General features: G+C 45.2%; 1 protein-coding gene across 3 annotated transcripts in view; it reads left to right on the forward strand.

Moving 5' to 3' along the window:
• The window catches only part of RAD51 (RAD51 recombinase), a 39,969-nt gene that overhangs the window by 9,760 nt on the left and 16,406 nt on the right, over nucleotides 1–13,803 (forward strand). For all 3 annotated transcript variants that reach the window (XM_008016997.3, XM_008016996.3, XM_073012058.1), the window contains exons 4-5: nucleotides 2,420–2,537; nucleotides 5,513–5,604. In XM_008016997.3, coding sequence (XP_008015188.1) covers nucleotides 2,420–2,537; nucleotides 5,513–5,604 — 210 coding nt within the window. The remainder of the gene's footprint in view (nucleotides 1–2,419; nucleotides 2,538–5,512; nucleotides 5,605–13,803) is intronic.

Raw genomic sequence — 13,803 nt, forward strand, 5'->3', positions numbered from 1 at the left:
TCCCAAAGTGCTGGGATTACAGGCGTGAGCCACCGCGCCAGGCCTAGATTTTCTTCTTGAATGAGTTTTGGTAGTTTATCTTTCTAGGGATTTGCTTATTTCATCTAAGTTATCTAACTTGTTGACATAGAGTTGCCCAAAGGGTTTCCTTATACTACTTTTTATTTCCATAAAGTCAGTAGTAATGTTCCCTCTTTCATTCTTGATTTTAGTAATTTGAGTCTTTTCTCTATTTTTTGGTCAGTGCGGCTAAAAGTTTGTCAATTTTGTTGATGTTTTCAAAGAACCAGCTTTTGGTTTCATTGATTTTTCTCTATTATTCTGTCCTTTACCTAATAGTTTCTACCCAACCTATATTATTTCCATCCTTCTGCTTGCTTTGTTTTGTTTGCTGTTCTTTGGAAGGTTAGGTTATGATTTATCTGTTTTATTTTTAGAGACACAGTCTTGTTCTGTTACTTCATTGGAGTGCAGTGGTGCGATTATAGCTCACTGCAGCCTCCAACTCCTGGTTCAAACAAACCTTCTGCCTCAGTCTCCCAGGTAACTAGGACCACAGGCACGCTCCACAATGGCCTGCTAATTTGTTGGGTTTTTTTGTTTGTTTGTTTGTTTGTTTGTTTGTTTTGAGACAGAGTCTCCCTCTGTGCCCAGACTGGAGTGCAGTGGCATGATCTCTGCTCACTGCAACCTCCGCCTCTTGGGTTCAAGTGATTCTTCTGCCTCAGCCTCCCGAGTGGCTGGGATTACAGGCGTGTGCCACCATGCTTGGCTAATTTTTTGTGTTTTTAGTAGAGATGGGGTTTCACCATGTTATCCAGGATGGTCTCGGTCTCCTGACCTTGTGATCTGCCTACTTCGGCCTCCCAAAGTGCTGGGATTATAGGCATGAGCCACCACGCCAGGCCATTTTTTTTTTGTTTTTTTCTGACGGAGTCTCGCTCTGTTGCCCAGGCTGGGGTGCAGTGGCACGATCTCAGCTCACTGCAGTCTCTGCCACCTGGGTTCAAGCAATTCTCCGGTTTCGGCCTCCCGAGTAGTTGGGACTACAGGTGCACGCCACCATGCCCAGCTAATTTTTGCATTTTTAGTAGAGATGGGGTTTCACCATATTGGGCAGGCTGGTCTTGAACTCCTGACTTCGTGATCTGCCCACCTCACCCTCCCAAAGTGCTGGGATTAAAGGCGTGAGCCACCGTGCCCAGCCATGCCCTGCTAATTTTAAAACATTTTTTAGAGCCAGGGTCCCACTTTGTTGCTCAGGCTGGTCTCAAACTCCTGGCTTCCAGCAGTCCTCCCACCTCAGCCTCCCAAAGTGCTGGGATTACAGGCATGAGCCACCACACCCAGCCTTCTTTTCTTTTTTTTTTTTTTTTTTTTTTTTTGAGATGGAGTCTCGCTCTGTCACCCGGGCTGGAGTGCAGTGGCCGGATCTCAGCTCACTGCAAGCTCCGCCTCCCGGCTTCACGCCATTCTCCTGCCTCAGCCTCCGGAGTAGCTGGGACTACAGGCGCCCGCCACCTTGCCTGGCTAGCTTTTTGTATTTTTTAGTAGAGACGGGGTTTCACCGTGTTAGCCAGGATGGTCTCGATCACCTGACCTCGTGATCCGCCCGTCTCAGCCTCCCAAAGTGCTGGGATTACAGGCTTGAGCCACCGCGCCCGGCCAGCCTTCTTTTCTAATATAGGTGTTTATAGCTTTGAATTTCTCTCTGAGCACTGCTTTAGTTGGAGCCCGTAAGTTTTGATTTATCTTCATTTTCATTCATTGCAAAAAATATTTTCTCATTTCCCTTGTCATTTGTTCTTTGACTTGTTGGTTATTTAGGAGTGTGTTGCTTTATTTTTGCATATTTGTGAAAGCATTTACTTTTCAATTTTAGAATCAACCCATAATGCTATTATAGAATACTTATCTGTAATTACAAAATAGAATGTGAATGTTCTCAGCCAGACAATATAAAAGAAAAGGTACGGCTGATAGAGGTGGGGAAGTAGCCATGGAGAGACAAAAGATGGAAGGGCAAATGTCCTCATTTTTACAAAGTAGGAAGTTAAGGGATACATTCTGCGGTTGATGGAGCAGGAAATGAAGGTGTACTATATTGTCAGTTTTGTCATAAATTGGGCAAAACACATATGTATGGATCTATAATAGTTTTTAAAACTATTAACATATTAACTTGAATTGGTGATTAACCAATTGATCTTCATGGAGTCTCTGAATGAGATTATCTTTTTTATGACTTTCTAAAGAGAAATCATCCTGGTAATTTTATTAGATATTTTCTCGTTTCATTGCACACCTGATTCTTGTTTTACTAATATTTCTTTTTTCTTTATATATATATTTTTTGCCCTCAAGATCACTGTGGTAAGGAATATTATTTTGTTGATTTAACATTTCTTATTTTTCCCAGGCTGAGGCAGCTAAATTAGTTCCAATGGGTTTCACCACTGCAACTGAATTCCACCAAAGGCGATCAGAGATCATACAGATTACTACTGGCTCCAAAGAGCTTGACAAACTACTTCAAGGTGTAGTAATCCCTTATTCTGTGTTGTGAACTCTAGTTAGGAAAGCTTCCAGGTTATGGAACAAAACTGAAATGTTTGGGTAGCATTTACTTGTTAGATAATGATAAAGAGATAAAGGAAGGCCAGGTGCAGTGGCTCATGCGTGTAATCTCAGCACTTTGGGAGGCCAAGGTGGGCAGATCACCTGAGGTTAGGAGTTCGAGACCAGCCCAGCCAAGATGGAGAAACCTATTAAAAGTACAAAATTAGCTGGGCGTGGTGGCACATGCCTGTGTTCCCAGCTACTCGGGAGACTGAGGCAGGAGAATCGCTTGAACCCGGAAGACGGAGGTTGCTGTGAGCCAAGATTGTGCCACTGCACTCTAGCCTGGGTGACGAGCAAAACTGTCTCAAAAAAAAAAAGAGAGATAAAGGAATTATCTACATTGAAGAGGTAAGACTGCTGCAAGGTAGGACCTTATTTATAAAATACTAAACTTACCTGCAAATTAAATAATTTAGTCTCCATTTAATATTGCATTGAGAGAGTAAGCTCCTTTTGCTTAAGGAAGTAACTATAAATATAACCTCCTCTACCACAAGGTTGAAAACTTGATGACTGGTTAAAGCATCCATGTTTGAATACTACTCATTGTGTACACACTAATCTTCAGGACTTCAGGGAAAACTATAAAGCTTTCAACCTTATTATTTATTTTTTGAGACAGGGTCTCACTCTGTCACCCAGGCTATAGTGCAGTGGCATGGTCTCAGCTCACTGCAACCTCTGCTTCCTGGGCTCAAGTGATCTTCTAGCCTCAGTCTCCCTAGAGCTAGGACTACAGTCATTTACTTCCTGGCGATTTTTTTTTTTTTTTTTTTTTTGAGACAGGGCCTCACTATGTTGTCCGGCTGGTCTCAAAATCCTGAGCTCAAGCCATTCTTCTGCCTCAGCCTCCGAAACTGCTGGGATTATAGGCTTGAGCCACCTCTCCTGGCCCAATGTCAGTTTTCTTTGCTTTTTTTTTGAGACAGAGTCTTGCTCTGTTACCCAGGCCAGAGTGCAGTGGCATAATCTCAGCTCACTGCAACCTCCGCCTCCTGGGTTCAAGTGATTCTCCTGCCTCAGCCTCCCAAGTAGCTGGGACTACAGGCGAGTGCCACCACGCCCAGCTAATTTTTGTATTTTTAGTAGAGATGAGGTTTCACCACGTTGGCTAGGTTGGTCTCAAACTCCTGACCTCAAATGATCTACCCGCCTCAGCATCCCAAAGTGCTGGGATTACAGGCGTGTGCCACTGTGCCCAGCCCCCAGTGTCAGTTTTCTAATAGTAGTGCTGTACTATCACTATGCAAGATGTTAACACTGCAGAAGGCTAGGTGCATAGAACCTCCCTGTGGTTTTGCTTGTTTGAGACAGAGTCTCGCACTGTTGCCCAGGCTGGAGAGCAGTGGCATGATCTAGGCTCACTACAAGCTCTGCCTCCCAGGTTCACGCCATTCTTCTGCCTCAGCCTCCCGAGTAGCTGGGACTACAGGTGCCCGCCACCACGCCCAGCTAATTTTTTGTATTTTTAGTAGAGACGGGGTTTCACCATATTAACCAGGATGGTCTCGATCTCCTGACCTCATGATCCGCCCGCCTCAGCTTCCCAAAGTGCTGGGATTACAAGCGTGAGCCACTACGCCCGGCCTTGTTTGTTTTTTTTTTAAAGACAGAGTCTTGCTCTGTTGCCCAGGCTAGAGTGCAGTGGCACAATCTCAGCTCACTGCAACCCCTGACTCCTGGGTTCAAGCAATTCTCTTGCCTCAGCCTCATGAGTAGCTGGGATGACAGGCCCCTGCCACAGTACCTGGCTAAGTTTTGTATTTTTAGTAGAGACGGGGTTTCACCATCTTGGCCAGGCTGGTCTCAAGACTCCTGACCTCCTGATCTACCCACCTCAGTCTCCCAAAGTGCTGGAATCATAGGCGTGAGTCACTGCACCCAGCTTTTTTTTTTTTGAGACAGAGTCTTGCTGTGTCGCCCAGGCTGGAGTGCAGTAGCGTGATCTCGGCTCACTGCCACTTCCACCCCCTGGGTTCAAGTGATTCTTCCGCCTCAGCCTCCCGAGTAGCTGGGACTACAGGCATGGGCCACCATGCCTGGCTAATTTTTGTATTTTTAGTAGAGATGGTGTTTCACCATATTGTTCCCAGCCTCTCTTTTTTTTTTTTTTTTTTTTTAGAAGGAGTCTCACTCTGTCACCCAGGCTGGAGTGCAGTGGTGTGATCTCGGCTCACTGTAACCTCCGCCTCCCAGGTTCAAGTGATTCTTCTGCTTCAGCCTGCTGAGTAGCTGGGATTACAGGTGCCCATCACTATGTCCAGCTGATTTTTGTATTTTTAGTAGAGACGAAGTTTCACAATGTTGGCCAGGCTGCTCTCAAGCTCGTGACCTCAGGTGATTCGCCTGCCTTGGCCTCCCAAAGTGCTGGGATTACAGGCATGAGCCACTGCACCTGGCCTTATTTGCAACTATCTATAAATCTATGATTATTTCAAAATACTTTTAGTTTGTTTGTTTTGAAACAAGGTCGCACTGTGTTGCCTAGGCTGGAGTGCAGTGGCATGATCTCGGCTCACTGCAGCTTCTGCCTCCCAGGCTCAAGTGATCCTCTCATCTTAGCTCCTGAGTAGCTGGCACTACAGGCATCCGTCACCATGCCCGGCTAATTTTTGTATTTTTTGTAGAGACAGGCCTTCACCATGTTGCCCAGGCTGGTCTCGAACTCTTGAACTCAAGCAATCAGTCCACCTCAGCTTCCTAAAGTACTGGGATTACAGGCCTGAGCCACCAAGGCTAGCCTCAAAATACATTTTTGAAAAATCGGTTGTTGGAAATTGAATTTTTAATTTATGTAAATATCTTTCTCTTGAGCTCCAAGAACATTTCTGTGACTACAGTTTCTAAATGTTTGTATTATGCTAAGAGGTATTTCTTATTGCTTTTTTAGGTGGAATTGAGACTGGATCTATCACAGAAATGTTTGGAGAATTCCGAACTGGGAAGACCCAGATCTGTCATACACTAGCTGTCACCTGCCAGGTGAGCTACTGGGGCTATGGCTAATCAAATAAGCAAACATTACTTTATTCCTGCTAGTTGCAAGCATCTGTTAGGATGGCCGTAAAAGGCACTGTCTCTGTCCTCAAGAATCTTATAGCTGTTAATAGTTAGAAAATAGACTCCTACTGCAAAATTCTTCCATGTCATGGAAACTTCCAAATCATTGATCTCCTTTCAGATACATTGATTTCACATACTTTCCTACCAGGCCTTTCCTGGCTTTACCTGCTTTTTTTTTCCTGTTTTTGAGACAGATTCTTGCTCTGTCACCCTGGCTTGAGTGCAGTGGTGTGATCTCAGCTCACTGCAACCTCCTTTCTGGTTCAAGTGATTCTCCTTCATCAGCCTCCTGAGTACCTGGGATTACAGGTGCCCACCAGCATGCCCGGCTAATTTTTGTGTTTTTAGTAAAGACGGGGTTTCACCATGTTGGCCAGGCTGCTCTTGAACTCCTGACCTCAAGTGATCCACCCTCCTCGGCCTCCCAAAGTGCTGGGATTACAGCCGTGAACCACTGTGCCCAGCCCTCCATCTTCTTCATTAGTCTAGATTTTATGATTCATCATTAAAGTAATTCTCTTGCAAATAGCCTCAGTTTACATACCCACTTGAAGAGATGCCAACCTTAGATAAAACTCATCTGTCTTCTCAATGTCTGTACCCAAATAGCAGATTACGCTGGAGAAAAATCGTATAATAAAGCCGACTGACGTCACTTTAAATTCAAGATGACCCGCCAGCCATGGTGGCTCACATCTGTAATCCCAGCACTTTGGGAGGCCAAGCCGGGTAGATCACTTGAGGCTAGGAGTTCAAGACCAGCCTGGCCAACATGGTGAAACCCCATCTCTACTAAAAATACAAAAATTAGCTGGGCGTGTTGGCACGTGCCTGTAATCCCAACTACTTGGGAGGCTGAGGCAGGAGAATCGCTTGAACCTAGGAGGCGGAGGTTGCAGTGAGCTGAGATCGCACCATTGCATTCCAGCCTGGTCAAAGAAGCGAGACTGCCTCAAAAAAAAAAGGAAAAAGAAAAAAAATGAAAAAAATTCAAGATGACAAACTTTTACCAGTCAAAACTTCTTGGCAAGTCTACTTTCTCCATTTAGGTGTACTTTCCCACTGAGTTAGACAGGCATCTCATAATCTCATACTTCGTCTTCTGTTACCGTAACTTTATGCTCCTCTTCAACTCTCATTCTCAGCCAATAACCTAACTGCTCTTTGCATCAAATCTACATTTGTGCCCATCTTTTCTTATCTCAGATTGCAATGGAGAAAGTGTCCCTTTTCTTCTCAAAGGCCCATTCTATCAATATGATTTGGTTACCATCTCCTGCCACCTTCTCAAGGACTCTACTCCTTCCATTTTCTCTTATACCTCTCTATGAGATTATCCTCATTAGTATACAAATATGCCTAGTGTCTCCTCCATTAGGAAAGAACTTTCCCTGGACCCCTTCAGTTTCTTTTTCCTTTACTTATGCTCCCATTCGTGGGTAGATTTGGAAACAGACACAGTGGGTTAGATAATTTCCCAGTACATTGTATTTAAGTAGCAGATACTGGACTCAAACTAGACTTCAGAGATAATGTTCTTTTTTAATTTTTTTATTTTTTTAAATTTTTTTTGAGATAGAGTCTCGCTCTGTCGCCCATGCTGGAGTGCAGTGGCCAGATCTCAGCTCACTGCAAGCTCTGCCTCCCGGGTTTACGCCATTCTCCTGCCTCAGCCTCCCGAGTAGCTGGGACTACAGGCGCCCGCCACCTTGCCTGGCTAGTTTTTTGTATTTTTTTTAGTAGAGACGGGGTTTCATCGTGTTAGCCAGGATGGTCTCGATCTCCTGACCTCGTGATCCGCCTGTCTCGGCCTCCCAAAGTGCTGGGATTACAGGCTTGAGCCACCGTGCCCGGCCGATGATGTTCTTAAAACTTCGTAAGAGGCCAGTCACGGTGGTTCATGCCTGTAATCCCAGTACTTTGGGAAGCCAAAGTGGGAGGATCGCGTGAGGCCAGGAATTTGAGACCAGCCTGGGCAACATAGTGAGACCCTGTTTCTGAGACACTGTTTCTAAAAGCAAGCAAAAAAAAACCCAAAAATATTAACCCAGCATGATGGTGTGTACCTGTGATCCTAGCTACTCAGGAAGCTGAGGAGAGAGAATCTCTTGAGCCTAGGAGGTCAAGGCTCCAGTGACTGGGATCATGCCACTGCACGTTTTCTGCTGTATTGCTAGTGCCTAAGGCAGTGCTTAGCACTCAGTAAACAATAAATGCTTGAATGGGTAGAGATAATGGATGTCCAAAAACATGCCTGATATATAAAATGAATGTCATAGAGGAAATGGGTTAGCCGTTTAAGGAATAGAAAGCGGTAATTTCACCCTAGAGTGATGATGGAATACTTTATAGAGAAAAGATATTGGACCAGACTTCTGAAGAATGCTAAATTTGGGAAGGAAGGAAATTAAAAGCATTTAACTCTACAGAATGGGATGGACAGAGGGTGGGAAGGCATAAGTTAGAAGGAAAAGATAATAAATAAGCAAGGTCATTTACCTGGTTCAGAGTTTGTGTAGAAAAGTAGGAGATGATCCTTAAAAAGATACATCAAACTGGGCATGGTAACTCACACCTGTAATCCCAGCACTTTGGGAGGCCAAGGTGGGTGGATCGCTTGAGCTCAGGAGTTTGAGACCAGCCTGAGCAACATGGCAAATCCTCATCTCTACAAATAATATAAAAATTAGCCAGACGTGGTGGCCTGTGCCTGTAGTGCCAGCTACTTGGGAGGTGGAGGCGGGAGGGTCTCTTGAGCTCAGGAGGCCAAGGTTGCTGTGAGCCAAGATTGTACCACCACTACTCTCCAGGCTGGGCAACAGAGCAAGATTTTGTCTCTGTCTCAAAAAAAAAATACCCTATTTCAGAAGGTTGAGAAGTTTAAACTTGAGTTTGTGGAGAGTAAGCATTAGCTGGTCAGGACTAAACTAAGATAGTGACACTAAAGAGACATAGGTAAAATATGTTGTAAAGGGCAGCACTTAATGACTGTAAAAAATACACCTCAGCCCAGCTGGGCGTGGTAGCTCACTCCTGTAATCCCTGTACTTTGGGAGGCGGAGGCAGGCAGATCACGAGGTCAGGAGATCCAGACCATCCTGGCTGATATGGTGAAACCCCGTCTCTACTAAAAATACAAAAAATTAGCCGGGCGTGGTGGCGGGCACCTGTAGTCCTAGCTACTCGGGAGGCTGAGGCAGGAGAATGGCGTGAACCCAGAAGGTGGAGCTTGCTGTGAGCTGAGATCACGCCACTGCACTCCAGCCTGGGTGAGAAAGCGAGACTCATCCCCCTCAAAAAAATAAAATAAAATACACCTCAGCCCAACGATGTATTACAGTAACTTAGTAAACCTAAAAAGTGTTTGGGAGGGGAAGACAGCTTTGTTGGAAACGTGAGTACAAGTTTAGAGAGGACAGATTTGAGGTGACAAACCCTAAGTGAAAACTTTTAGCTGTATTGAGAGATGTGGAACTCAGTCTCATTCTGGAAATGAAAGATCCATGAGAAATGGAGGGAGTAGGATATAGAAGAGAAAGCTAACAAACTTTCATCTTTTCTGCAACTTCAGGCAGTGTAATGGGGAACCCTTTTTCCTCGTCTAAGTGGGTCCTAATGTTCTCTGGCTTTGAGGATGTACTGCATGAGTAGCCAGTCCACAGAGTATCCTTGAACCTGGCCTATGCCCATGGACCAACTCTTCTGCTATAATCTTTTGAAACTTTATTACAATTTTAGTTATTTTGAAGAACATGGCATTAGTTTAACCTAGATAGATTATACCCACTTCTGCCATGGACACAACTTACTATTGGAGATCAAGAATAACTGAAACAAAATCTGCCTTATATCAGTGTTATAGAAGAGGCTTCCTAGTGTTTTTCTATCCTCAGGACTCAACTCAGTTGAGTTCTTTTTTTCTTTCTTTTTTTTTTTCTTTTTGAGAAGGAGTCTTGCTCTGTTGCCCAGGCTGGAGTGCAGTGGTGCGATCTTGGCTTGCTGCAACCTCCGCCTTCCAAGTTCAAGCCACTCTCCTGCCTCAGCTTCCCAAGTAGCTGGGATTACAGGTGTCTGCCACCACACCCAGCTAATTTTTGTATTTTTAGTAGAGACGGGGTTTCACCAATTTGGCCAGGCTGGTCTTGAACTCCTGACCTCAAGTGATCCACTCCTCTCGGCCTCCCAAAGTGCTGGGATTACAGGTATGAGCCACCACGCACGGCCTGAGTTCTTATCCTCTCAAAAAAATAGCAGTAGTTTTTGGAACTCAGTTATAGATTTAGACATCCTATGTAAATTATTTTCTTTTGTGTTTTTTTCTTGTAAATCAAGTTAAGAACTGTCCTTAATAATTTAGTCTGAATTTATTTATTTATGTATTTATTTGGAGTCTCACTCTGTCGCCCAGGCTGGAGTGCAGCAGCACAATCTCAGCTCACTGTAACCTCCACCTCCTGGGTTCAAGCAATTCTCCTGCCTCAGCCTCCCAAGTAGCTGGGATTACAGGTGCCTGCCACCACATCTGGGTAGTTTTTTTTGTATTTTTAGTAGAGACAGGGTTTCACCATGTTGGCCAGGCTGGTTTCAAATGCCTGACCTCAAGTGATCCGCCCGCCTTGGCCTCCCAAAGTGCTAGGATTACAGGCGTGAACTACCGTGACTGGCCAATTTATCCGAATTTAAGTAATACTTTATTAAAAGTGTTTATTGGCTGGGCACCGTGACTCACACCTATAATCCCAGCACTTTGGGAGGCCAAGGCGGGTGGATCACGAGGTCAGGAGATCCAGGTCATCCTGGCTAACATGGTGAAACCCTGTCTCCACTAAAAATACAAAAAATTAGCGGGGCATGGTGGCGGGCGCCTGTAGTCCCAGCTACTGGGGAGGCTGAGGCATGAGAATGGCGTGAACCCGGGAGGCGGAGCTTACAGTAAGCCGAGATCACGTCCCTGCACCCTGGGCGACAGAGCGAGACTCCATCTCAAAAAAAAAAAAAGTTTATTACATTGATGTAATGCTGTTTTACAATTAAAGATGGTGTGTGCCATTAAAAATGTGGATCTAGGGCTGGGCGTGGTGGCTCACACCTGTAATCCCAGCACTTTGGGAGGCCAAAGTGGGTGGATCACGAGGTCAGGAGATCGAGACCCTCCTGGCTAATGCAGTGAAACCCTGTCTCTACTAAAAACATAAAAAATTAGTCGTGTTGGCTGGTGCCTGTAGTCCCAGCTACTCGGGAGGCTGACGTAGGAGAATGGCGTGAACCCGGGAGGTGGAGCTTGCAGTGAGCCGAGACTGTACCACTGCACTCCAGCCTAGGCGACAGAGTGAGACTCCATCTTAAAAAAAAATGTGGATTTTGAAGTCCGGGTATAGTGGCTCAAGTCTGTAATACCAGTGTTTTGGGAGGCCAAGGTGGTCAAATCTCGAGCCCAGGAGTTTGAGAGCAGCCTGAGCAACACAGCAAAATCTCATCTCTATGAATAATAATTTTTAGCCAGGTGCGGTGGCTCACGCCTGTAATCCCAGCACTTTGGGAGGCCGAGGCGGGCGGATCACGAGGTCAGGAGATTGAGACCATCCTGGCTAACACAGTGAAACCCTGTCTCTACTAAAAATACAAAAAATTAGCTGGGCATGGTGGCGGGTGCCTGTAGTCCCAGCTCCTCGGGAAGCTGAGGCAGGAGAATGGTGTGAACCCGGGAGGCAGAGCTTGCAATGAGCCGAGATCGCGCTACGGGCGACAGAGTGAGACTCTGTCTCAAAAAAAAAAAATAATAATAATAATTTTTTAAAAATGAGCCAGGTGTGGTGGCTTGAGCCTGGGAGGTTGAGGCTACAGTGAGCTGTGATTGCATCACTATACTCCAGCCTGGGTGACAGAGCAAGACCCTATCTTAAAAAAAAAAAATACGGCCGGGCGCGGTGGCTCAAGCCTGTAATCCCAGCACTTTGGGAGGCCGAGGCGGGTGGATCACGAGGTCAGGAGATCGAGACCATCCTGGCTAACACCGTGAAACCCCGTCTCTACTAAAAATACAAAAAACTAGCCGGGCGTGGTGGCGGGCGCCTGTAGTCCCAGCTACTCGGAGGCTGAGGCAGGAGAATGGCGTAAAACCCAGGAGGCGGAGCTTGCAGTGAGCCGAGATCGCGCCACTGCACTCCAGCCTGGGTGACACAGCGAGACTCTGTCTCAAAAAAAAAAAAAAAAAAAAAAAAAAAAAAAAAAAATACGGATTTTATTAGGGCCCTGTGTCTTCCGTAGTAAACCATATGCAAGAAATGAGAAAATCAGCCTCGTTATATTAGTCTCTGTAGAGACTAATATATCTCAGTTTTTTTTCATATTACAGATATGTCCTTCATCAGTCACCACTGTGTTGAGGTGGTGAATGCCATTTCTTAAAAGATAGAAAATACTCTGGTTCTTCATGAATAAAAGTTTATTTAAAAAATTTTTTTTTTTTTTTTTTTGAGACGCGGTCTCGCTCTGTCGCCCAGGCTGGAGTGTAGTGTAGTGGCATGATCTCAGCTCACTGCAACCTCTGCCTCCTGGGTTCAAGCAATTCTGTCTCAGCCTCCCCAGTAACTGGGACCAGTGGCACACGCCACCACCCCTTCTTAATTTTTGTATTGTTAGTAGAGACAGGGTTTCACCATATTGGTTGGGCTGGTCTCCGAACTTTTGACCTTAGGTGATCCGCCTGCCTCAGCCTCCCAAAGTTCTGGGATTACAGGTGTGAGCCACTGCACCTGGCCCAAGTTTATTTAAATATGACATCAAGTAATCTAGCTTGATAGTCTCCCATTTTTCTTATTTTCCTTTTTTTTAAAATTTGAGACAGAGTCTTACTCTGTCACCCAGGCAGGAGTGCAGTGGCACAATCTTGGCTGACTGCATCCTCCACCTCCCAGGTTCAAGCAATTCTCCAGCCTCAGCCTCCCAAACGGATTACAGGTGCCTGCCACCACACCCAGCTAGTTTTTTGTATTTTTAGTAGAGACGAGGTTTCACCATGTTGATCAGGCTGGTCTTGAACTCCTGTCCTCAGGTGATCTACCTGCCTCAGCCTCCCAAAGTGCTGGGGTTACAGGTGTGAGCCACCGTACTGGCTTTTTGTTGTCATTTTAATTGTTTCTTTTATTGCTCCACTAATGTTTTCTTTGCGTTACCATATGTCTTTTTTTGTTTTTTTGAGATGGAGTCTTGCTCTGTCGCCCAGGCTAGAGTGCAGTGGCACCATCTAGGCTCACTGCAAGCTCTGCCTCCTGGGTTGACGCCATTCTCCTGCCTCAGCCTCCTGAGTAGCTGGGACTATAGGTGCCCACCGCCACTCTCGGCTAATGTTTTGTATTTTTAGTAGAGACGGGGTTTCACCATGTTAGCCAGGATGGTCTTGATCTCCTGACTTCGTGATCTGCCCACCTTGGCCTCTCAAAGTGTTGGGATTACAGGCGTGAGCCACCGCACCCGGCTGGCTACCATATGTCTTATGAGACAGCCAAGCTAGTATTTCAGTATCGAGTAGACCTAATCCATTGTTAACTCTCCTCAGAAATAAATTCTTTTTTTTTTTTTTTTGAAATTGGGTCTACCTGTGTTGCCCCGGCTGTTCTCAAACTCCTGAGCACAAGCAGTCTTCCCACCTCAGCCTCCCACGTAGCTGGGATTACAGGCGAATGCCTCTGCAACCAGATCCTTATAATCATTAGGAAGAAAGAGTTGTTGGGGGGGAGGAGGATACTTAGGAGACCTTTTATGATAATAAGGGAGGAAACATTGAGAAGAGCAAGAGTAAGTTATAGAAGCTGTAGCTATTGCCTGAGCTCCATTAGAAATTTGATAGCTAAAGGGAATTAGGGCTGTTTAAAATGTCACTCTTTTATCCGTCATTTGACATGATGTGTGACCTTTTTAAATAGAAATGTTTTCCCATGTTGTTTTGACAGGGACTTTTGTAGAATAAATACTTAGACTATAGTACACAATATCTGTAGTTGCCATGGCAACTCAGCATAGCATGCTGATGCTCCAAAGTTGTACAAATAGAATCCTAGCCTGAGAATGTTTATTAAGTAGTCAAATGATGTCTGTCAACAATAAACTAAAGCAAAA

Source organism: Chlorocebus sabaeus, chromosome 26, assembly GCF_047675955.1.
Source record: "Chlorocebus sabaeus isolate Y175 chromosome 26, mChlSab1.0.hap1, whole genome shotgun sequence".
In the NCBI taxonomy this organism is placed as follows: domain Eukaryota; kingdom Metazoa; phylum Chordata; class Mammalia; order Primates; family Cercopithecidae; genus Chlorocebus; species Chlorocebus sabaeus.